This window comes from Myotis yumanensis, unplaced genomic scaffold (assembly GCF_028538775.1).
Source record: "Myotis yumanensis isolate MYYU_CA2020_CCGP unplaced genomic scaffold, mMyoYum1.0.hap1 SCAF_8, whole genome shotgun sequence".
Classification (NCBI taxonomy): Eukaryota; Metazoa; Chordata; class Mammalia; order Chiroptera; family Vespertilionidae; genus Myotis; species Myotis yumanensis.
This window is the reverse complement of record NW_027223759.1, coordinates 84,046,208-84,069,855: the sequence shown is the minus strand read 5'-3', so window position 1 is coordinate 84,069,855 and position 23,648 is coordinate 84,046,208. Positions and strand designations below refer to the sequence as shown.

The 23,648-nt window shown below is 42.1% G+C and overlaps 1 protein-coding gene across 4 annotated transcripts in view; it reads right to left on the bottom strand.

The window, feature by feature from the left end:
* The window catches only part of MARCO (macrophage receptor with collagenous structure), a 51,257-nt gene extending 36,119 nt beyond the window's left edge, over positions 1 to 15,138 (bottom strand). Inside the window, exons 1-2 of one of the 4 annotated variants that reach the window (XM_070423479.1) lie at positions 15,003 to 15,138; positions 5,861 to 5,951 (exon numbers count right to left, since the gene is read on the bottom strand). In XM_070423479.1, the coding sequence (XP_070279580.1) occupies positions 5,861 to 5,900 (40 nt within the window). In that variant the 5' untranslated portion in view covers positions 5,901 to 5,951; positions 15,003 to 15,138. Of the gene's footprint in view, positions 1 to 5,860; positions 5,952 to 14,655; positions 14,721 to 15,002 lie in introns of those variants that run through there. The other 3 variants (XM_070423480.1, XM_070423478.1, XM_070423477.1) reach the window with 3 other exon arrangements.
* Positions 15,139 to 23,648: the final 8,510 nt, after the last annotated feature.

Below are 23,648 nucleotides of genomic sequence, written 5' to 3'. Positions count from 1 at the left end.
CTGGGATGGAAGGTGAGGAGGGGAGGTGGCGGGAGATGAGCCTGGCCGGCTCACTCACTTTCTTTGCCCTGAGGCCTGGCCGAAAGGAAAAGGGGAAAATGTCCCACCAGGCAGAGGTCTCAGTGGTGCCCACAGTTTCAACATTCAGGAAGTCTCTGGTCTGGGCTGAGGGCTAGGAACGGAAGCCAGAACAGAAATGTTAAAAGGAGATTCCAGTAAGTGAAGCTGGGAAGGCAGCTGGTAGCTCAGGCAAAAGTTTGGGGTGAACCGCACAAGCTAATAGAGAGGCTCAGGGGGCTTCCCCTGAGGGAGGGAAATCCCCCAGATAAGGAGCCCCTCGCTTAGGCCGCAGCACCTCCTCTCTCTGCCTGGCCAGCTCAGCTCCGGCCAAGGGCGTCCTCCTGGGTGGCCGTGTGGAACAGGTTCATTGGAAAACCCTGTGGGCCCATTACCGGGTTCTACCAGCGTTGGAGGGAGCACTCAGAGGGTGTCAAGTATAGATGTTTTGGCTCTGGCTACGGGGCCAGACAGACCTGGGATCCAAATCCAACTTTTTCTTTAACTTGCTGTGTGACCTCACTGACTTACTTAACTTCTCTGAACCTCAGCACTCGGTAATGGCTACCCAGGATTTATTGGGAGCCAGGCACTGTGCTGGACTTTACCCACATTACTCAACACTCACAACTCGGGGCTTGCCTCAGATCTTGTGGCTACAATGTGTCCACACCAGAATTCAAACCCAGAAGCCCAGTTTGATCCAGGAGCTGGAAGCCAGAGGTTTGCCCAGAGGAGCTTTTTGAAAACACACATGCCAGTCCCCACCCCCAGCCGGGGGCTCCGGCTTTAACAGCCCCTGCTGGGTTCTAGGTGCAGCCAAGCTGAGGACCCTGCATGGAACAATGAAGTGGTCACATGCAGCACGCAGACCCGAGTGGGCCCTCACGACTCCATCCTGGGAGGATCCATTAGGTTGAACCATACGAAATTACTGCTATCCATCCCTCTTGACATGTGATAAATGCCACTTCATAGGCATTTAGGCTAATACATCCAGCCTGCAGGGCCAAGACTAGAGGGAGGCAACTGAGGCACTCGCCTGGGGTGCAAAAGATTCAGTAATCAAGGTAAATAATATTTGAACACAATATTTTAAAAGTGAAAGTTAATGGAAAAAGCCCATCATGAACAAAACATGGTTGTTGTTGTTTTTTTTAAAATATATTTTATCGATCTTAGAGAGGAAGGGGGAGGGAGAGAGAGATAGAAACATCAATGATGAGAGAGAATCATTGGTCGGCTGCCCCCTGCACGCCCCCTACTGGGGATTGAGCCCACAGCCCAGGCATGTGCCCTTGGCTGGAATCGAACCTGGGACCCTTCAGTCCGCAGGCCATGCTCTGTCCATTGAGCCAAACCATCTGGGGCAAACATGGTTGTTTTAAATAAAGACAGGATCCCATGTTGCACTTGCAGTGATGGGGCTCTCGCTCTCCCGGGTCCCAGCCCCACGCACTACTCTGCACACCAGCATCCCCACTTGCAAAGCAGGGACCAGTAGTCACCCTGTCTGCCCAGAGCGTGGGTGTGAGGATGAAACTAGATAGAAATGTAAGCACATTTGTGAATGAAAGGCTCTCAGAACAGCATCTACTATCAAGCCGCACGTCCTAATGTGAAACTCCTGCGTTGTCCAGGTTACCCTTAAATGTCCCCTAGATCTTCCATAAAGTACAAGCACACAATCTGGGGAAATTGTGTGGTCAAACACCTTTATCTTCGAGAGCACGGATCTGGCTGCTACTTCCCTACTTCCCCCCAGCACCAGATGAAGTGGTTGACTTGCATTTAGGGACCATGTTGCTCAAGAAATACAGGGCTAGCTCTATTTTTCTAGCAGAGTGCCTATGACTGGATTGGAGAATCTACATGTGTGTTCAGAGCGGCTCTGCTGTAGTTATATCTGGTTCTGCTGTTCTCCAAAGTGATCTCCTTGTGATTCAAGTGCTTTAGTAGACAGGGGAGTGGGGCTGGAATCCCAGGCAAAGGCAGCCCACTCCTGGTGGCTTCTACAGACTGGACACTCTATGAACTAGTGGGTCCTAAACTAGCCTAGTTGGTGGGCCACCTGGAAGATTACTTAGAACTCCTGAGTAACCCCATTCCAGCTTGAAATTGGGGACACCAGGTTACCGCACTATATAAAAACCACTAATGGTCAAAAAAGACACGACCCCACAGCAAGCAAGCCAGTCAAATCTCTGCACCACCTTGAGTCCCCTCATACCTCACTAGCTGTCTGGCCACTTGCCCTGCCACTGCCTGAGCCTGCCGCCTGCCCCAGCTCGCTAGCAGAGCCCAGGGAAGAGGAACCTGCGCTAAAGAAAAAGCCGAGGAGACAAACGTTAACAATTCTGCCCATTGACTTCACTGTTCCTGTCACTGGAGCTGACAGTGGTGGTCAGTGTTCCCAGCTTCCGTCACCGCCTGGTACTAAGTGAAGCTTAACTGCTGATCCATTTGAAAAATTTAAAGACCCAACAACACAATGGCCTTCAACAGGTGAGTAGACAGAGACTGATAAATTGTGGTACATCTATTCATCAGGACACTAATCAGCATAGAAAGAAATAAGCAACAACATGAATAAATCTCAAAAACCATTGTGTTAAATAAAAGAAGCTGGACCCCAAAGAGGACAGATTGCACGGTTTCATTTATGTAAGGTTCCAGAACAATCGACACTCATCTACAGTGTCAGAAAATAGAGCCATGGTTTCTTGCGGTGGCAGTGGGGGAGAATTGACTGCAGGCGAGTACAGGGAGACTTCTGGGGTGACAGCAACATTCTAGGTCTTGATTGGAGTGTTAACTTGAAATGTGCATGTAGTGTATATAGTTTGCACATTACATTTAAATAAAGATAATTGAACACAGTGTATAAGTTATACTTCAACAAAGTTAAATAAAACAGAAATGAAAAAGAATACAGAATCATTATCACTGGATCTTGCCCTAACTCACCGAGTTAACTGTTTGAGAGCCACTGGGGGTGGGTGTGTGTGGGGGGGGTGGTTTCAGCCTCCCCACAACAGGTGTAAATGGGGGCTGTCTTCCCAGGTGCCCCACCTGGGAGGCCCCCTCACACCCTTTCTTCCTGTCTTGGCATCCTTCCTCACATTATGGAGTTAATGTGTCAGGACTGCAGGCTGTGCCCTCAGAACAGTGGAATGAAAAGGGAAGCCAACGGGTCTATGGGGAGACTTTCCCGGAGATGCAGGGGCCACTCAGGGCAGAGGCTGACGAGGCAGCTGTGCTTCTCTAGTCTGATTTCAGGATGCGGTTCTCCTGACCCCAGACTATGCTTTGCCCCCCTGTGACCTGTAATATTTCCATAGGAGCCAAACCTTTCATTCCCTCAGTTAAAATGTGTGCTTTCCTAGGAGAGACTCCGTGGCTTATTCACTCTGAAGTAAAAATGAGCAATGTTATTCCTGTCCCAGAGCAGGTTTGGGGTTTGGAGAAATGGTGGAGCAGGAGACAGTGAGACCAACCAGGACCTGGAAGACTCTGCACAAGAAGTTGTTAAATATGTATTGAAAATGCACCATGGAATATTACTCGGCCAGAGAAAAGAATGAAATCTTACCATTTGTGACAGCTTGGATGGACCTAGAGGGTATTATGCTAAGTAATGTAAGTCAGACGGAGAAATACCAATACCATGTAATTTCATTTATATGTGGAACCTAAAAACAAAGTAAATGAACAAACAAAATAGAAACAGACCCATAGATACAGAAAACAGACTGATGGTTGAAAGATGGGAGTGAGGTTGGGGGACTGGGTGAAAAGGGGAAAGGAATTAAAAAGCACAAATTTGTAGTTACAAAATAGTCACAGGATGTAAAGTACAGCATAGGGAATATAGTCAATAATATTGTAATAACTATGTATGGGACAGGTGGGTACTTTGCTTCTCAGAAGAATCACTTCCCAAGTTATATAAATGTGTAACCATTATGATGTACACCTGAAACGAATACAATATTGCATGCCAACTGTAATTTAAAAAATAAAATAATAAAGAAAAGCAAGCGCCACTATTAGGAATTTTGCAGGTTGCACAGTGGTGCCAATGGTCACCCGTGCTAATTCCCATTGATCTCAAACAGTTTTGCCTGAGCAATCCTGGGCTAAGAGCAAATGGGATGGCACAAGGAAGATAGAAACTTAATCAAAATTGCCATCAAGGTAGTTGTCAGTCATCCCATTCATTCAATAGATGCTCATTGAGTGCTTACTGTGTCCCAAGCTCTGTGCTGGTAAGAAAAGGAAACAAATCAAAATGACAATGAAGTACCATCTCACACCTGTCATAATGGCTACCATCAACAAATCAACAAACAGCAAGTGCTGGCGAGCATGTGGATAAAAAGGAACACTCATGCATTGCTGGTGCAGCCACTGTGGAGAACAGTATGGCGTTTCCTCAAAAAATTAAAAATGGAACTCCCATTTGACCCAATGATCCCACTTCTAGGAATATATCCCAAGAAATCAGAAACACCAATCAGAAAGGATATATGCACCCCTATGTTCATAGCAGTATAATTTACAATAGCTAAGATTTGGAAACAGCCTGAGTGCCCATCAGCAGATGAGTGATTAGAAAACAGTGGTACATCTATACAATGGAATACTATGCTGCTGTACAAAAGAAAGAACTCTTACCATTTGCAACAGCATGGATGGAACTGTAGAGCATGACGCTAAGCAAAATAAGCCAGTTGGAGAAAAATAACTATCACATGATCTCACTCATTTGTAGAATATAATGAACAACATAAACTGTTGAACAAAAATAGATCCAAAGACATAGAAGCATTGATCAGACTGTCAAACCTCAGAGGGAAGGCAGTGGAGGGGGGGTAAGAAATCAACCAAAGAACTTGTATGCATGCATATAAGCATAACCCATGGACACAGACAGTAGGGGGCTGAGGGCATGTGCTGTGGGGTGGGAGCAGCCGAGGAGAAGTCAATGGGGGAAAAAGGAAACATATGTAATACTTTAAACAATAAAGAATTTAAATTTAAAAAGAAATCTAATGTTGTTCAAATTGTTTTTATCCTGTTGGTAATGTGTCAGTTCTCCTGAACTGCTTTTAAGCTTTGTATTCGCCTTTAGTTTTCATAAATTTGACTATACAAGGGTGGGCAAAAGTAAGTTTACAGTTGTAATATAAATAAATAATACAGTAACTCTAGAAAAAGAAAAAAGACCCTTATTTTCTCCAATGAGCTTCTTATTTATCCTCCCCCCTAGTCACATGCCCCCAGGGTCATGCCCTACTTTAGTTTTAGTAATTGTAACTTCTTCATAATCACTCATCTATTTCACTCTCAGGCTACATTCCTTTAATGTACTGCCTTCATCAAACCTTTGCCTCTAGGACTTCTGATCTATTGTTCCACCACTGTTCCACTGTGCATTTCCCATTTCACGTCCTCTCTCTCCCCTACTTAATCAACTCTAATCTAATCACCTCCTTGCACTCATCCTCACCTACCTTACCCCTCTTTTGCTTCATTGTACTTGACAAAAACCACAATGCAGGTTAGATCAAACTCTCCATGCAACTGAACGCAACTGAGGGAAGCCAGTTTGGTTGGAAACCAGCCATTCCCCATCTCTCTCCCTCTTCTCAGGCCTCCCTATTCCCTGAGACAATCAGGCCAATTCACGACCTTACAGTGTGACCAGGCTAATGGTCTCGTTTTGATCTAAAGACATGAACTGCAAATTAACCATAATCCTGTCTGGCAAGTGTCATATAGAGTTCTTTGTTCAACTTACCCTCCCAAACAGTTCTTTCATACTTGTCTTCACTCATCATCACTTCATCTCCTGTCTTCACTCTCAGCTGATGACTTTGCTCTCTCCTTCACTAAGAAAAGTAAAGCAATTAGAAGTGAAATTCCTCAAACTCCCACCACCAGCAGCATCTGCACTGAAGATTTGCCTTCCTTCTTGAGATACAGATAGAAATTTCCAAGCCCCTATCAAGAGACAATGCCTTAACCTGTGCACTAAATCATCTCGCATCTCACCTACTCAAGGGCATTTGGCCAACAGCAGTTCTCTGTCCTCTACCACATCAACTGTACACTCTCTTTGGGGTTATTCCCAACTGCTAAACAGACATACTATTATTTCTCCCTTCCTAAATCGCTAACCCTTGACCCACTTTCTACAAACAGCTTCCCAATTTTTTGCCCTTCTCTTTAGCAAACTGCTTCAAAATTGTCTCTACCCACTGTCTGCAAGTTCTCCCCTCCCCTGCTCTTTGAAGTCCACTCCAATGGGGCTTTCATCCCCATCTGCAACCAAAACTACACTTGATACATCTCCAATGGACGCTACATGGTGCCACTCTATAGGCAAGTCTTAGTATCAGAAGCACTTCATAGGGTTGCTCACTCTCTCCTCTGTGAAACAATCTCTTCTGTTTTCTTTTAAGACACAGCACCCTCTTGCTACTTTTCTCACCTCACTGGTCACTCATCTGTTTTGCTGTGTTCTCTTTTTCTTCATCTTTCAATGTTAGAGTGTCCCAGGGTCCTATTTTTTGCTGTCCTTTTCATCTATACTCACTTCCTTGGTGATGCTGTGTAGTCTCCTGATTTTATCTCTCCCTTCCTAAGTCCCCCTCTCTGTCATGATTCACAAATTTACATTTCTAGATCAGACCTCTCTCTTGAACTTCAGACTCACATTTCTACAGATATGTCATATAAAGGCGTACCTCATTTTATTTCACTTTGCTTTATTGTGCTGCACAGATATTGCCTTTTTTCACAAACTGAAGGTTTGTGGCAATCCTGCCTTGAGCAAGTCATTTGGTGCCACTTTCCCGACAGCATTTGCTCATTTCATGTTTCAATGTCACATTTTGGTCATACTCACAATATTCTAAACTTTGTCATTATTATTGTATTTGTTATGGTGATCTGTGATCAGTGACCTTTAATATTACTATTGCAACTGTTTTCCATGAACTGTACCCACATAAAATGGTGAACTTAATAAATATTGTGTGTGTTCTGACTGCTGTTCCCTCATCTTTCCTCTCCTCAGGTCTCCCTATCTCCTGAGATGCAACAATATTGAAATTAGGTCAATTAATAACTTTACAATGGCCTCGAAGTGTTCAAGTTAAAAAAAAAAAGTCACATGTCTCTAGCTTTAAATCAAAAGCAAGAGATGATTAAGCTCAGTGAGAAAAGCATGTCAAAAACCAAGAAAGATACATCTCTCACACCAAACAGGCAAGTTGCGGATGCAAAGGAAAAGTTCTTAAAGGAAATTAAAAGTGCTACTGCAGGAAACACATGAATGATAAATGGAAATGGTCTTATTGCTGAAATAGAGAAAGTTTCAGTGGGCTAGATAAAAGGTCAAACCAGCCACAACATTCCGTTAAGCCAAAACCTAACTCAGAGCAAGGCCTGGACTCTTAAATTCTACTAAGGTTGAGAGAGCTAAAGAAGCTGCAGAAGAGAAGCTTGAAGCAAGTAGAGGTTGGCTCGTGAGGTTCACGGAAAGAAGCCGTCTCCATAATAGGTAGAGCAGGTGAAGCAGCAAGTGCTGAGGTGGAAGCTGTTGAGAGCTACACAGAAGATGAATGAAGGTAACTAATGTCGTGGCTACACCAAGCAACTGATTTTTAATGTAGACAAAACAGCTCTATATTGGAAGAAGATGCCGTCTGGGACTTTTACAGCTAAAGAGAAGTCAATGCCTGGCTTCAAAGGACAAGCTAACTCCCTTCTTAGGGGCTAATACAGCTGGTGACGCCAATGCTCATCCACCATTCCAAAAATGCTAGGACCCTAGGAAGCATGCTTGCTCTACTGCCTGTGCTCTGTAAATGCAACAACAAAGCCTGGATGGCAGCACATCTACTTACAGCATGGTTTGCTGCATATTTTAAGCCTGCCTAACAACATAATCTGCAATGTCTCCAAGAGTTAAGAAGGAGTTTCTGATTATATTCCCATTTGTATCTATTTCTAACCAGGAAAATATGGCCCTGCCGAAGGAAGTGATTCCTTAAACATGGATGCCTTCTGGTAGGTCCTTTCTAGAACAGGTAAGGGCTGCAGTTAAATAATTTAAAAGTGATTGTCCAGCTGTGAACCAGCCATCTAGGCATTCATGAGCCCAAGGAAAAAATAACCACCACATACAAAGATTAATCCTGTTGGGGCACAATTGCCCATTCAAAGCAGGGGTCAGTTAGGCTCTCTCCCAGCTGGAAATAAAAACATGTTCTACGTTCCAGAGCTGACTCCCCTTAGCGATGGCCTGAGAGATGCAGCTGATGGCATTATCTTTCCAGGTTAATGCCAGAGTGAAGGAAAGAAAGAAAAGAAGAAAGGTTTTCTGTTTAGTTGAAGTAGAAAGTCTTGATCTGGCGTTTTGGGGAGGAGCAATCTACATCAGTGTCAGGTACTTCTCTTCCTAGTCGATTTGATTTGAAGGTCTCCAGCGTGTGTGCAAGAACAGGAGTCAGGAGGGGTCTTCTTCAGTTGCGAGATTCAAGCCCCTGAAGTCAGGCTGCCATCTAGGTCATGAGGAAGACCTGGGACTGTCCCTTCCCAGGAGCTTGGTGGGAAAAATTGGAAGGGTGGGAGAAAATTGGAAACTTTAGTTTGGTGAGTTGTAGAAAACTAAAACTCAGGATGCAGTCCAGTTTATAGTTACATAACAAAGCTTCAAAGAAAATGACTGGAACCAGAATTTAATATCTACAAAGATGTTAAAGATACTCTACGGCTAAAAATTGCTAACCATTATCTAAGCCTCTGGCAAGTTGTAGTATTTTTGCTGGTGGAGGCTCTTGTCTTGATGCTGATGGCTGTTGACTGATTAGGGTGATGATGGCTGAAGCAATTTTTAAAATGAGACAATAGTCAAATTTTCCACATTGATTGACTCTTCATTTCATGAATGATTTATCTGCAGCATGGGATGCTGTTTGATAGCATATTACCCACAGTAGAACTTCTTTCAAAATTGCAGTCAATCCTCTCAAGGCCTGCCTCTGCTTTATCAACTAAGCTTATGTAATATTCTAAATCCCTGGTTGTAATTTCAACAGTCTTCACACCATCTTTACCAAGAGTACATTCTGTCTCAAGAAACCACTTTTATTGTTCATTCATAAGAGGCACCTCTTCATCCATTTTACTTCTGCAAAAACGGCCCCCTATTGCTAGACTTTCACCGTCCTAACGCCCTTGTAGCATGACAGCAGTCTGCTCCTAAGTTAGAGAAACTAATGTGGGTAAACAATGGCTATAAATTAACAAGTTGTCTGGGCTATGGGAAACCCAAGATGGCCACGCATTCTTCAGGGCTCCCTGACAAACCTTACTTTTCAGCTGTTGTTATTCCTTCATTTACCACAGTGCATTTAAGCTGGACTTCATGCAGCTGTCCTTTAGTGTGGCCTATCAATATGTTCTTGTTGTTGTCGTCGTGTGTTTTCCAGATGGATTGAATCTCTCCCCTGCTGCAAGGCTGATACCTTTACAGTGGCAAAGAAACTTTTAGGAAATTTGTTTCTCAATTTGGGTCTAACTTTCACAATCTCTAGTGATTGAGGCACTTACTTCACTGAGCAAATCATACAACCTTGGAAACTTCTTGGCATTTTCACTGTACCTGTCACCCTCAAGCATCAGGCAAGGTCAAGGGAACTGATGAAAAAACTGGATGCAAGCAGAACAAGTCCATTGCGTGGGGCTGCATAAACTGAGGAGGATGCCTAATGCTGTCTGGGGTGATGTGTGTCTCTCTCAAACATGACATTCCAGTGAAAGCAGCCTTATGCTGGTATTATAACCAATGTTATATTAATTTCTTCCACCTGAATTAGAATTCTTAACCATTAAAAATGTTAACTTCTCATTTAAAAAGCTAAAAGTAAGCAACTACGAGTTGTTATAGCAGGCTTCTACAGATTGGCAAAACCATTAAGTTGTTTAATGATCTCTAAAAACACAGCCTCTTTTATTGACAAATATATTTTATAATTCTTATGCTTCCTCAACAAAGTGCAAAACATAACAAATCCAAATTTGTCTTTTAGCTCCTTTGTAGTAAGAAGCCAAAGGTAAGTAATCTATTTTCAGAAATTAATATTTTTGTGTTTTATTTGGAAACGAACTAGCTATTCAGTGACTAACCACCATTTAAGGTAGCTAGCAAATTTTTAAGTTTCAACTTACCAGAGATTGAAGAAGCAATTTCTAAGTACATATAAAATATAATTATTGCTAAAAAGTTTACTTAAACACATTTTATTCCATTTGCATCTACTTAATTTATTAGTTCTCAACAATTATGTTTAGATTACCCATGAAAACTTCATGAGACATCAGACAGAATTATTATCCCAAACTGTTTTTTCTGTTGACAAATTTTGCTAGAGAGGAAACATTAACTGAGTTCAGTAAACTCAGGTAAAATAAAAGTATCATAAAAATGTGTATAAATCTAAAGACAGGTCTTTTTAAATTAATTAAACCAACAACTTAAGTTAGCTTCATTACTAAATATTTACCCATAACCTGAAAAACATTTGAGTGAATTTTTATGATTTTTCTTAATTTACATAAGTGCTTAATTTCTTTCAGCCAATTAAACAGATGAAAGGAGTTTTTAGGGGTAAAAATAGACAGGTTTAGGGAGATTTAGGAATTAGGGGGCCCATGGGGGAGAACCACGGGGCTGCAAAGCTGGGAGCTGCCAAAAGGTACACATTCACAGAATAAAAGGAGAGGAAGCCACCCATTCGCAGAATAAAGAGGAAGGTCACGTGGAATAGAAGAATAGCGGGGAGATACAGAGGGGAACCCCATATGGAGTTTGGGCTCTGAAGCTGCTATAGTGACCAATCAGAGGGGATATCAGGACACAAAGAACTGCAGCCTTTATAAACCTCAGAATAGAAGGACTTGGTGGGTCTCTCCCCCTCCCCACGTGGGAGCCTGTACTTGTTTCCCAATACATTTCCATCTTTTCTCCGTGGTTCATTCTTCAAATCCACCTGGACAGGAACCCAGGAAGCCACCTTTGCATCTTGCCCAGAGGACCACTCATTCCAGTTTAATTTTGAGTTTCACAGAGGTCTTTGCAAATCAAGTTTATAATATACTCTGGAGGTAGACTAAATGTCAACATAAGACGCATCCAAACATGAAAGAATTTTTATGAGCTTATTTGAGCCAAACTAACAGCAACAGGAAGCAAAATCTTAATAGATTAAGAAAATTCTCCCCAAAATGGAGGTATTACCACTTATTTTATACATCATAATCCAAGGGAAGGTGTAAGGGGGTTACATGAAATTAATTGGTGATAGATTAGAGAGGTGGGAGAAAGCAAAGCAAGGAAATCTCTGGGATTGGATAAAAAGTAAAACAAATAGACATATACTTCTTTTTCATAGGTGGATATAGGATAGTTAACAATTAACACGGTTAACAATAACAATGAGGGTTCTGTGGCTTCTGCTCTGGTAAAACATTGTGCCTTTAGGAGTCAGGAAAAAAATTACCTTGACTTTCCAAAGGTTATGTTAGCCTAGATGCAAAAGACAATAAACAGGCTCAGTAAAGGTAAAGATTGCTCTTTGTCAAGAAAGATACCAGCCTAGGACATGACTGTCCACCATGACTTGCTTTTAACTAGAAAATTTTAATTTCAGACCATCCTATGTGGTTATTTTAGGTCTCTAAATTTGCAATGCTGCCATGCAGGCCTCCTCTGAGCTTGTCAAGTTCCACAATACATACATATATATAAACAGGTGCAACCAAAGATCAGATAGTTTTGTTTTAAAATTTTAGCCATGAGACAGGCAGAACAATGCAAAACTCACTAGTTTATAAATAATGAAATAGATTATTTGTTCAGATGACTAAGGCTTTTACTACTTGTGAAAAAGATTTTTAAAATATGTATTTGTCCTTGACATACATTTTTAAGACACTTGGAGTGGGATAGCTATGCTGCCAGTGGAAATGGAGTCTTTTCACAGAGTTGCAAGAAACGCATTTTGGGAGACACACACATGGGAGGTTGAGGTATTGTGGTAAGATTTATTGGAATAGAAATAGAAGGCTGCTCCTGGGTTCCAGGTGTCTCATCTCTGGCCATCCTACTGTGGAAAAAGTCCAGCTTTGTCTTCATCAGGCCCAGAAATAGGGCCATTAGTTCAGTCCCTGTCTGGGAGAATTCATGAATAAATGTCCAAGAGAGGGAAAGGGAGAGAGAGAGAGAGAGAGAGAGAGAGAGAGAGAGAGAGATTATAACTTATATTATCTTGGGCTTGGAAAGGACCAGGTACCCTTTTAAACTAACAAATCAACTTCCCAATCCTTTGCAGGCTGGTGTTGGGTTCTCTCTCTAACCTTCTGGGGTTCTGTGTCCCTTATCCAATCCAATCCTTTCCCAAAGCTAGGCTCTGACCCTTAGTTCCTACTGTGCGTGTATGATAGTAGGACCTCCCCCTGAGAAATCTTGGCTTCTACTGAGCAGAAATCCCAGCACAGTGATTTCTCCTTTATTGTTTACTTCTCCCCCCTCTTAGTCTGGGGAGTAGACCAGTTGTACCCTGGAGGTATTGGAAAAGCCAGTCCTTCCTCCCTACATGGGAGAGGGAGGGGTGTTAATCTCCTTGGCAGAGAAATGCTGCGATGCCTTGGGGTGTCTGAAGCTGTAACTTCCATACTTAATCAGGCTTATTGTCTGATTCAGCTCTGTAGCTGATTAGGCTTCTTAATGTCTGATTCTCCTGCTCCCTTCCTTTTATTGATAACTAGCTACCGATGCTAACAGCTGGATTTACACAAGGGAGCCTACTCAGCTCTGTACCCATCTAACACGCTCTTCTTTATCATCATTTTACTTTGATTTCAGGCTTAGGAGACTGTGTTTACATTTTTTAGTATTTGCAGGAGGGCTTTGGGAGTTTCTTTAAAGACCTAAAAATTTCTATCAGACTTTGAATTTTAGCTTTTAATTCTACCAAATTTCTGGTCATAGAGTTATTAATTTTTTTAAGTAGCTGGTCAATAGGCAGGACAAACAGTAAGAAATTCTGAAGCCCTGCTCAGATGGCAAAATGATTTTTAAAGATCCTTTTAACCGTGTTTTTGAAGTCATTTTGTGTTTTAGAAGCTTCTGCATACCAATCAAAGAATCTGCTGTCTCCGAGAGGCTTAGAATCCTCTATGGGACGGGACTGGGACTCTTAAGGTGGACTTAACTAAAGCAAAGGCTCCTCAGAATGGCCATTAGGGTTTTAAATTGTTTGGGGAAAGCTGGTCCATGTTGTTAAAAAGGCAAAAGAGGAGGAACGAGGGTGTCTGCACATGTAACCAGGTGGAGTTCCCAAGGAAAAGACTTCAGGTGAAGGTCTCATGTTAAAGAAAAATTGCCCTGAGAGCTGGCATAGTGGGATAAAAAGACAAAGAAATGCCAAGTATAAGCCCCAGGTAAATTCTTGTGCATCTGACCAGTTGCTGGGAATCCCCAATCTGTTAAACTAGCTGCCAAGTTCATGTTGATTGTGTCGCCATGGCAGTAGGCCTTCAGCTGTTGAAACCTTATGTACTTATCTTTCCATGTCAATCATAGGAAAAACACAAAAGAAGGAAGGAGGCTAGTATAACAAAAACTGACCAAAACTGCCCTGAACCAAGACGGCACTGAATCTGACCACCAGAAGAGACCCTAAACCTCATTATACTGTAATTATAATACATTAGCATGCTGACTGTCACACCCTCTGGCGCTATGTCAGATCCAACTCAAACCATATAAGGAAAGAAAATGAGCAGTGCCTCAATTCCAGAAAGAGACTGCCTATTACACAAAAACTAATGCATATGTCTCCCCCTTGTATGTTATCTCCATAACAATCTCCCTAGACTTCTTTTTCTTAATCCTCACCCAAGGATATTTTTTCCATTGATTTTTAGAGAGAATGGAAGGGAAGGGGAGGGGAGATAGAAAAAGAGAGAAACATCAATATAAGAGAAACACATTGATTGGTTGCCTCCCGCACATGTCCTGACTAAGACCAAGGATCGAATCTGCAACCCAAGTATGTGCCCTTGACTGGGAATTGAATTCATGACCCTTTGGTGCATGGCCCGGTGCTCTAACCATTGAGCACACAAGTCAGGGCTCCCCATACTTCTTTAAAAAGAAAAGTTGACTTGTGAGTTCAACTCCTACTTCTCCGTTCTCTGGCCATTGAATATAGCTTGTGCTGCTGAACTCTTTGTTTTTGCCTAGGTGACACTGAAGGAGAAGGAACCCTTGGGGGGACAGATGGTCCTTCCAGGAGATTGGGTCCCTGCAGTAAGGGCCTGGATGATCTAAATTGGTAACAATATAGACACCATCCAGAAGGCAAGGACCAAAGAGAGTATTCCCATTGCTCAAAATCCAAACTCTCAAAACTAAAGGAAAAACTTCATTTGATTTAACTGCCAGTAATTTTCTTTCTTATGACGAATGACACAGAAGACAAAAAAAACACAAAACAGTATGCAACAAAAATGAATACTTACCCACCAAGAAAAAAAATCCCAGTTAACTACTCACCCCTAGGACACTTCTTACAAGTGTTAGAGCCATGAAAGAAGCCCCTTATGAGAAAAAAAAGAATAGTCTTCATGTGGTAGCAAATCCAGGTTGTTCTCCCCCACTTTCCCCCATGAATCTCTTACAAGCTTAAGAGCTATAAAGAAACACCCTCCTGAGGAAAAAAAAAATCCCTTATGTGGTGGCAAATTCTTGAGGCAGTAGCTGCACATGGGCACTGGAACAAGCATCCCTGGGGCAATCACTCCACTTCACCCCTGCAATCCCCTCCCAATCCTAGCTAATAATAGACAGAGATTGAAATTGACCGTACCTTTGCTACACCTCCCATTGGCTAATCAGCGAGATATGCAAATTAACCACCAACAAAGATGGCGGTTAATTTGCATACGTAGGTGCGAAGTGGCGGAGCAAAGACTGAAGGCGGCTCTGGCCGAAGCAGCGAGGGCTGTGAAGGAGGCTCCGGCTGGAGAGGCACCGGTTTTCCTCCGGCACCCGAGACCCAGGCTTATTGCATGAATCTTTTTGTGCAACAGGCCTCTAGTCTCAAATAAAGGCATTTGACCTCAGTCAAAGGAAGAGAGGTCAGAAGCCAAAGAGAAACTTACAGTTTAAGAGGCAGCAGTCTTTCAAAGAAGTGAGTACTGTTATTTATTAAAGATGAATCCTAGATCACATGAACTTGAATAACATTTGGGTTAGTCCCTACATTTCTGAGTTTTAAAATGTCAAATTTGAATTACCCTTAATAATCAAGTGAAGACTATCTGAAGAGATGTCTTATAATAAAAAATTTACAGAAGACACCACATTGAGATTGGTGGGAAGGGTAGAGACTCAAAAAGGACTGGACCCAGTCCCATGGGTATAACTGAGATTCTAGATGGATATCTCAACTGCAGGGGTTACCTCTGAGAAGTGTGGAGTCTCAACCCCAAACCAGGTTCCCCAGCCCAGAGCACCAGAGTCCTTACAGTGCCCACATAAGATCTGGCTTTGAAAATCAGAGGGGAATTCTGTCTGCCAGCGAGATGTGGGAATCTGCTCAAGACATTTGCCCTCTTAAAAGGCCAATTCTCCCCAAACCGGTTTGGCTCAGTGGATAGAGCGTCGGCCTGCAGACTGAAAGGTCCCAGGTTTGATTCTGGTCAAGGGCATGTACCTGGGTTGCAGGCACATCCCCAGTGGGGGATGTGCAGGAGGCAGCTGATCGATGTTTCTCTCTCATCGATGTTTCTAACTCTCTATCTCTCTCCCTTCCTCTCTGTAAAAAAATCAATAAAATATATTTTTTAAAAAAAGGCCAATGCACAAAATCTTGTTTGCATCCACTCACTCTGAGCTCTTTCAAAGGAGAGGCAGAGTGGGCTAGAATCACATGAGGAGAAACTGAAGTTTGTGGCTCTGGCAAGAGAGCTGGAAAGTCAGCTGCCAGGATCCCTAAGCTGAGGTCCACTCCCACACCACAGATGGCATCTTACTTGGGTGGAGCACTCCCTTTTTGTGGCATCAGCCTGGGGGAATGCAATAGCCTTACCCTCTGTGGAGCTTGTGCCCTGCCGAGAAGTCAGCTTCCTGGGCCAAGATATAGAGATCAGGGCAGATGCAGGGGGTGTCAGTTACTGAGTTCTATGGCTTTGGGGCAGGGGCTATTTTCCCACCTTCCTGTGAACATGACTGGTGCTTTCTTCTAATGGGAAATCATCTAACACCACCCTTCAGGCTCCCAATGGCCCCACGCTCATGTCTCATGGTGGCTCTACCCTGACAATGGCTGGGCAGAATCTGAGACGGACTAAATTATGTAGTTCTGGGGCAGCACCATTCCCCCCACCTTTCTCCAAACCTAATCCACACCTCCTCCTCACAAGAGATTCACTAGCCCCACACTCTCCACTCCTGGTGGCCCCACACTACTAACATTGGGCTCTGAGGAAGAATCTGAAACAGACTGAGTTGTGTGCATTTAGGATGGTGGCCTTTTCTCCTCTCACACCCAACCAGTGCAGAGCCCTTCATATGGCCAACTCTTAGTCTGTTTTGGTCTGATAAACTCTGCTGGCCTCACCCTGACAACTACAGCAGATCTACCTAATTCATAGAAACAAATACAAAGAAGCATGCCCCAAATTTAAACACACACACACACACACACACACACACACACACACACACAAACAAACAGGCAGGAAAAATCTCCCCCAAAAATCATAAATGAAATGGAGATGGACAACTTATTAAATATAGAGTTCAGAAAACAGGTTATAAGGATACTCAAGGAATTTAGTGACAACAACAACAGCATGAAAAAGGACATAGAAACCATAAAAAAGAACCAGTTGGAAATGAGGAATACAACATCTGAGATGAAGAATACGCTGGAAGGAATAAACAGTAGGTAGGATGAAGAAGATCAAATCAGTGATTTGGAAGACAAAGTAGAAAAAAACACCCAATCAAAAAGAAAAAAATTAAAACACTAAGAATATTTTAAGAAAGCTTTGGGACAACATGAAGTGTAAGTACATCCAATCATGTAAGTGCCAGAGGAGAAGAGAGAACAAGGAACGGAGAACCTATTTGCAAAAATAACGACTGAAAACTTTTCTAACCTAGTGAAGGAAAAACACACATAAGTCTAGGAAAGCACAGAGAGTTCCAAACAAGATGAACTCAGAGAGGCCCACACCAAGATACATCATAATTAAAATGATAAAATTTAAAGACAAACAGAGAATCTTAAAAGCAGCAAAATAAAACAGCCTAAGTGCCCATCAGTAGATGAATGGATTAGAAAACTGTGGTACATCTACACGATGGAATACTATGCTGCTGTTAAAAAGAAGGAACTCCTACCATTTGCAACATCATGGATGGAACTGGAGAGCATTATGCTAAGTGAAACAAGCCAGTCAATGAAGGAAAAATACCACATGATCTCACTCATTCATGGATAATAAAGACCATTACAAACTTTTGAACAATAATAGATACAGAGGCAGAGCTGCCTCAAACTGATTGTCAAACTGCAGTGGGAAGGCCAGAGAGAGTTGGGGGGCAGGAGGGAGGGGAGTAAGAGATCAACTGAAGGACTTGTATGCATGCATATAAGCATAACTAATGGACATAAGACACTGGGGGGTAAGGGAGGGTAGGGGTTTGTCAAGGGCGGGGGGCGGGGAAAAGGATACTTATGTAATACCCTTTGTAATACTTTAAGCGAAAAAAAAAAAAAAAAAGCAGCAAAATAAAGACAATTGGTTACCTATAAGGGAGTTCCCATAAGATGGACAGCTGATTTCTCAACAGAAACATTTTAGGCCAGAAAGGACTGGCATGAGATCTTGAAAGTGATGCAAAGCAAGAACCTACAACCAAAATTGCTTTACCCACCAAGACTATCATTTAAAACTAGAGGCCCGGTGCACAAAAATTTGTGCACTCGGGCGGAGGGGTCCCTCAGCCCATACTGTGCCCTCTCACAGTCTGGGACCCCTCAGGAGATAATGACCTGCTGGCTTAGGCCTGCTCCCAGGTGGCAGAGGGCAGGCCCAATCCCTAGGTGCAGCCCTTGGTCCAGCTCAGAGCAGGGCCAATTGGGGAGTTGGGGCGCTGTCCCCTGTCATGCACAGAGCAGGGCGGATCAGGGGGTTGGGGAGCTCCCCCCTGTCATGCACAGATCAAGGCCCATCAGGGGGTTGAGGAGCTCCCCCCGTCACTCACAGAGTAGGGCCAATAGGGGAGTTGGGGCACCGCCCCCTGTCACACACAGAGCAGGGCCGATCAGGGGATTGAGGAGCTCTCCCCTGTCACTCACAGAGTAGTGCTGATAGGGGAGTTGGGGCACCGCCCCCTGTCACACACAGCAGGGCGGATCAGGGGGTTGGGGCGCCGCCCTCTATCACCCACAGAGCAGGGCCGATCAGGGGGTTGGGGTGTCGCCACTGTCACACTCAGGGCAGGGCCGATGGGGAGGTTATGGCTCTACCCCATCACACACAGAGCAGGGCCCATGTGGCGGGGGGGGAGTTGGGGCACTGCACCCTGTCACACACAGAGCAGGGCTGATCAAGGGGTTGGGGTGCCACCACTGTCACACTCAAAGCAGGGCCAATGGGGAGGTTATGGCTCTACCCTGTCACACACAGAACAGGGCCCATGGGGGGGGGGGTTGGGGAGCCGCTCTCTATCACCCACAGAGCAGGGCCGATCAGGGGGTTGGGGCGCTGCACCCTGTCACACACAGAACTGCAGGGCGATCAGGGAGTTGGGGAGCTCCCCCCTATCAGGCACAGAGCAGGGCTGATCAAGGGGGTTGGGGCGCCTTCCCCTGTCACGAACAGAGCAGGGCAGATAGGGAGGTTGTGGCCCCGCCCCCTGTCACACACAGAGCCACAGGGTGATCAGGGGGTTTGGGCACTACCCCCTGTCATGCTGATCCTGGTGCCGGGAGGCATATTACCCTTTTACTATATAGAATAGAGGCCTGGTGCATGGGTGGGGGCCAGCTGGTTTGCCCTGAAGGGTGTCCTGGATCAGGGTGAGGGTGCCTGGCCAGTCTGGCTGAGGGGCTGAGGGCCGTTTTCAGGCTGGCGGGTGACTGAAGCTCCCAACCGCTTCTTTTTTTCTTTTTTTTTATTCTGGGCCAGCTTTAGCTCTGAGGCCATGGCTGGCCTTTGTTTACCTTCTGTATTTGATACAATGTTGCGGTCCGGCTGGCTGAAGCCTGGCTGACTAACGCAGGTTTCTGGGGTTTTGTTTACCTTCTATATTTGCAACATAATTGCTTAGAGTTGCAGCTGAGAGGCCGGCAAGTCAGGCGGGGAACGTTGGAGTCCGCCATCACTGGAGCAAGCAAGTCTCCCTGTTCGCTTCAGTGCATGGCTGCTGGCCACCATCTTGGCTGGCAGTTAATTTGCATAAGGATATGCTGATTAGCCAATTGGAAGGTTAGCGGTCGTACGCTAATTACCATGTTTCTCTTTTATTAGTGTAGATTGAAGGAGAAATAAAGTGCTTCTCAGACAAGAAAAAGCTAAAGCAGGTTGTTACCACCAAACCAGTATTTCAAGAAAGGTTACAGGGCCTTCTTCACGAAGAAGGAAGAAAGCAAAACAGAGAAACATAATTAAAAAAATAAAATAGCAATAAATACATACCTATTCATAATTATTTTAAATGTAAATGGCTTAAATGCTCCCATCAAAAGACATAGGATAACTGAATGGATAAAAACAACAACAACAACAACAACAACAAAAACACAACCCAAATATATGCTAAGTACAAGAGACCACCTCAGAATGAAAGATAAACACAGACTGAATGTAAAGAGATGGAAAAAGATATGTCATGCAAATGAAAAAAAAAAAGCTTTGGTAGCAATACTTATATCAGACAAAATAAACTCCAAACAAAGGCCATAACAAGAGATAAATAAAAAACATGATATAATGATAAAAGCAGCAATCCACCAAAAGGATACAACCTTTGAAAACATTTATGCACCCAACTTGGGAGCACCTAAATATTTAAAGCAAATCGTGATGGACATAAAGGGAGTGATTGACAGAATTACAATCATAGTAGGGGACTTTGGCATGACATCAGTGGTTAGATCTTTCAGACAGAAAATTAACAAGGAAGCAGCAACCTTAATGACACACCAGATCAGATTAATTTAATTGATATCTTGAGAGCATTTCCTTCCAAAATAGAAGAATATACATTCTTTTCAAGTGCACATGGACGATTTCCTAAGGTAGACCCTAGAAACAAAACAAGGACACAAAACAACTCTCAATAAATTTAAGAATATTGAAATTATATCAAGTATCTTCTCTCACCATAATGGTATGAAAGTAGAAATCAATCACAAGAAAAAAACTGAAAAATACAAAAAGACATGGAAGCTAAATTATGTGTTACTAAACAATGAATGAGTTAATAATGAAATCAAGATAGAAATAAATAAAAAACCCTTGAAACAGATGAAAATTAGAACACAACAACCCAAAATCTATTGGACACAGTGAAAGCAGTTCTACGGGAGAAACTTGTAGCATTACAGACCTATCTCAAGAAACAAGAAACATTTCAAACAAACAATCTAACTGTGCTCTTAAAGGAGCTTGAAAAATAACATACAAAGCCCAAGGTGAGTAGAAGGAAGGAAATAACAAAGATCACAGCAGAAATAGACAAAATAGAGTCTAAAATATATATAGAGAGAGAAGATCAATGATACCAAGAGCTGGTTCTTTGAAAAAATAAACATGATTGACAAATCTTTAACCAGACTCATTAAGAAAAAACAGAGAGAAGACCCAAATAAATGAAATCAGAAATAAAAAAGGAAAAATAACAACTGACATAACATAAATGCAAAGGATTATAAGAAAATATTATGAACAACTATATGCCAGCAAATTGGACAGTCTGGGTGAAGCAGATAAATTCCTAGAAACATATAATCTTCCAAAACTGAATCAGGACAAATAAAAGAATCCAAATAGATAGATTACAACTAGTGAAATCGAAGCAGTAATAAAAAAAACTTACAACAAACGAAAGTCCTGAACTGGATGACTTCACAGGTAAATGTTACTGAACACTCAAAGAAGAACTAACACCTAACCTTCTCAAACTATGCCAAAAAATTCAAGAGGAAAGGAGTCTCCCGAGTCGTTTTACAAGGGCAGCATTATCCTAATTCCAAAACCAGATAAAGACACTACCAAGAAAGAAAATTATAGGCCAATATTCCTGATGAACATAGATACTAAAATCCTAAAAAAATATTAGCAACCAAATCCAGCAAAATATTAAAAAGGTCAGATACCACGATGAAATGGGCTTTATTCTGGGATGCAAAGTTAGCACAAGAGTTACAATTCAATAAATGTGATACACCACATAAAAAATGAATACTTAAAAACCACATGATCATATCAATAGCTATAGAAAAACCATTTGATAAAATTCAGCACCCATTTATGGTAAAAAAAACAAAAAACTTTCAGCAAAGTGAGAATAGAGGGAACATACCTCAACATAATAAAGGCCTTAATGACAAACCCATAGTTAACATCATACTCAATGGTCAAAACTACAAGTGTTTCCCTTAAAATCAGGAACAAGACAGGGATGTTCACTTTCATCACTCTTATTAACATAGTACTTGAAGTTCTAGCCACAGCAATGAGACAAGAAGAAATAAAAAGCATCCAAATTGGGAAGGAAGAAGTAAAACTGTCATTATTTGCAGATGACATGATACTGTATATAGAAACCCTAAAGATTCTACCAAAAATTACTAGAACTGATAAATGAATTCAGTAAAGAAGCAGGATACAAAATAAATATCCAGAAATCAGTTGCATTTTTATATATCAATAATGAACTATCAAAAGTGGAAATTATGAAAACAATTCCATCAATACTTGCATTAAAACAAATAAAATAACTAGGAATAAATTTAACCAAGGATGAAAAAGACCTGTACTCAGAAAATTATAAGATACTAAAGAAAGAAATGGAAGAATATACAAATAAATGAAACATACATTGTGTTCATGGATAGAAAGAAATAGCATCATTAAAATGTTCATTCTACCCAAAACAATCTATAGATTCAATGTAATTTCTATCAAGATATCAATTGTGTATTTCACAGAACTAGAATAAATATTTCAAAAATTTATATGCAACCACAAAGAACCCAAATAACCACAGCAATCTTGAGAAAGAAAAAACGAAGTTGGAAGAATCATGCTGCCTGATATCAAACTATACTGCAAGGCCATAGCAATAAAAACAGCATGGTATATAAACAGGCATATAGGTCAAGGGAACAGAATAGAGAGCCCAGAAATAAACCTGCACTTTTATGGTCAATTAATATTTGACAAAGGAGGCAAGAACATACAATGGGATGAAGGTGGTCTATTCAATAAATGGTGTTGGGAAAACTGGACAGACATGTATAAAAATGAAAATAGACCACCTTCTTAGATTACATACAAGATAAACTTAAAATGATTAAAGACTTAAATGTTAGTCTCAAAACCATAAAAATCTTATGGTAAAACATAGGCAGTAAAATCTCAAACATCTCTCATACCAATATTTTTTCTGATATAGCTCCTTGGGCAAGGGAAACAAAAGAAAAAATGGACAAATGGAACTATATCAAACTAAAAAGCTTTGGTAAAACAGAGGAAGCCATCAATAAGATGAGAAGACAACCCACTGAATGGGAGAACATATTTGCCAATGATACATCTGACAAGGGGTTAATATACAAAATATATAGAGAACTTATATAACACAACACTAAAGAAACAAATAATACAATTAAAAATGGGCATAGGATCTGAATAGACACTTCTCCGAAGAGGACATACATATGACCGATAGACATGTGAAAAGATACTCAATGTCACTAATCATCTGAGAAATGAAAATTAAAACCACAGTGAGATATCACCTTACACGTGTCATCAACAAAAAATGAACAACATGTGGGCGAAGATGTGGAGAAGGGTGACCCTCAGGCACCTTTGGTGGGAATTCAGATTGGTGCAGCCACTGTGAAAATCAGTATGTAGTTACGTTAAAAAATAAAAAATGGAATTGCTTAATAACCCGGCGATTTCACTTGTTGGAATATATCCGAAGAAACCAAAAACACTCATTTGAAAGAATATGTGCACCCCATGTTCACTGCAGTGTTATTTAAAATAGCCAAGCTTTGGAAGCTGCACAAGTGCCCATCAGTAGATGAGTGGATAAAAAAGCTGTTAGTACACTTATACAATGAAATACTACTCGGCCATGAAAAGGAAGGAAATCTTTCCACTTGTGACAACATGGATGGACCTGGAGACAATTATGCTGAGTGAATAAACCAGTCAGAAAAAGATAAGTACCAGAGGATTTCACTTATATGTGGAATCTA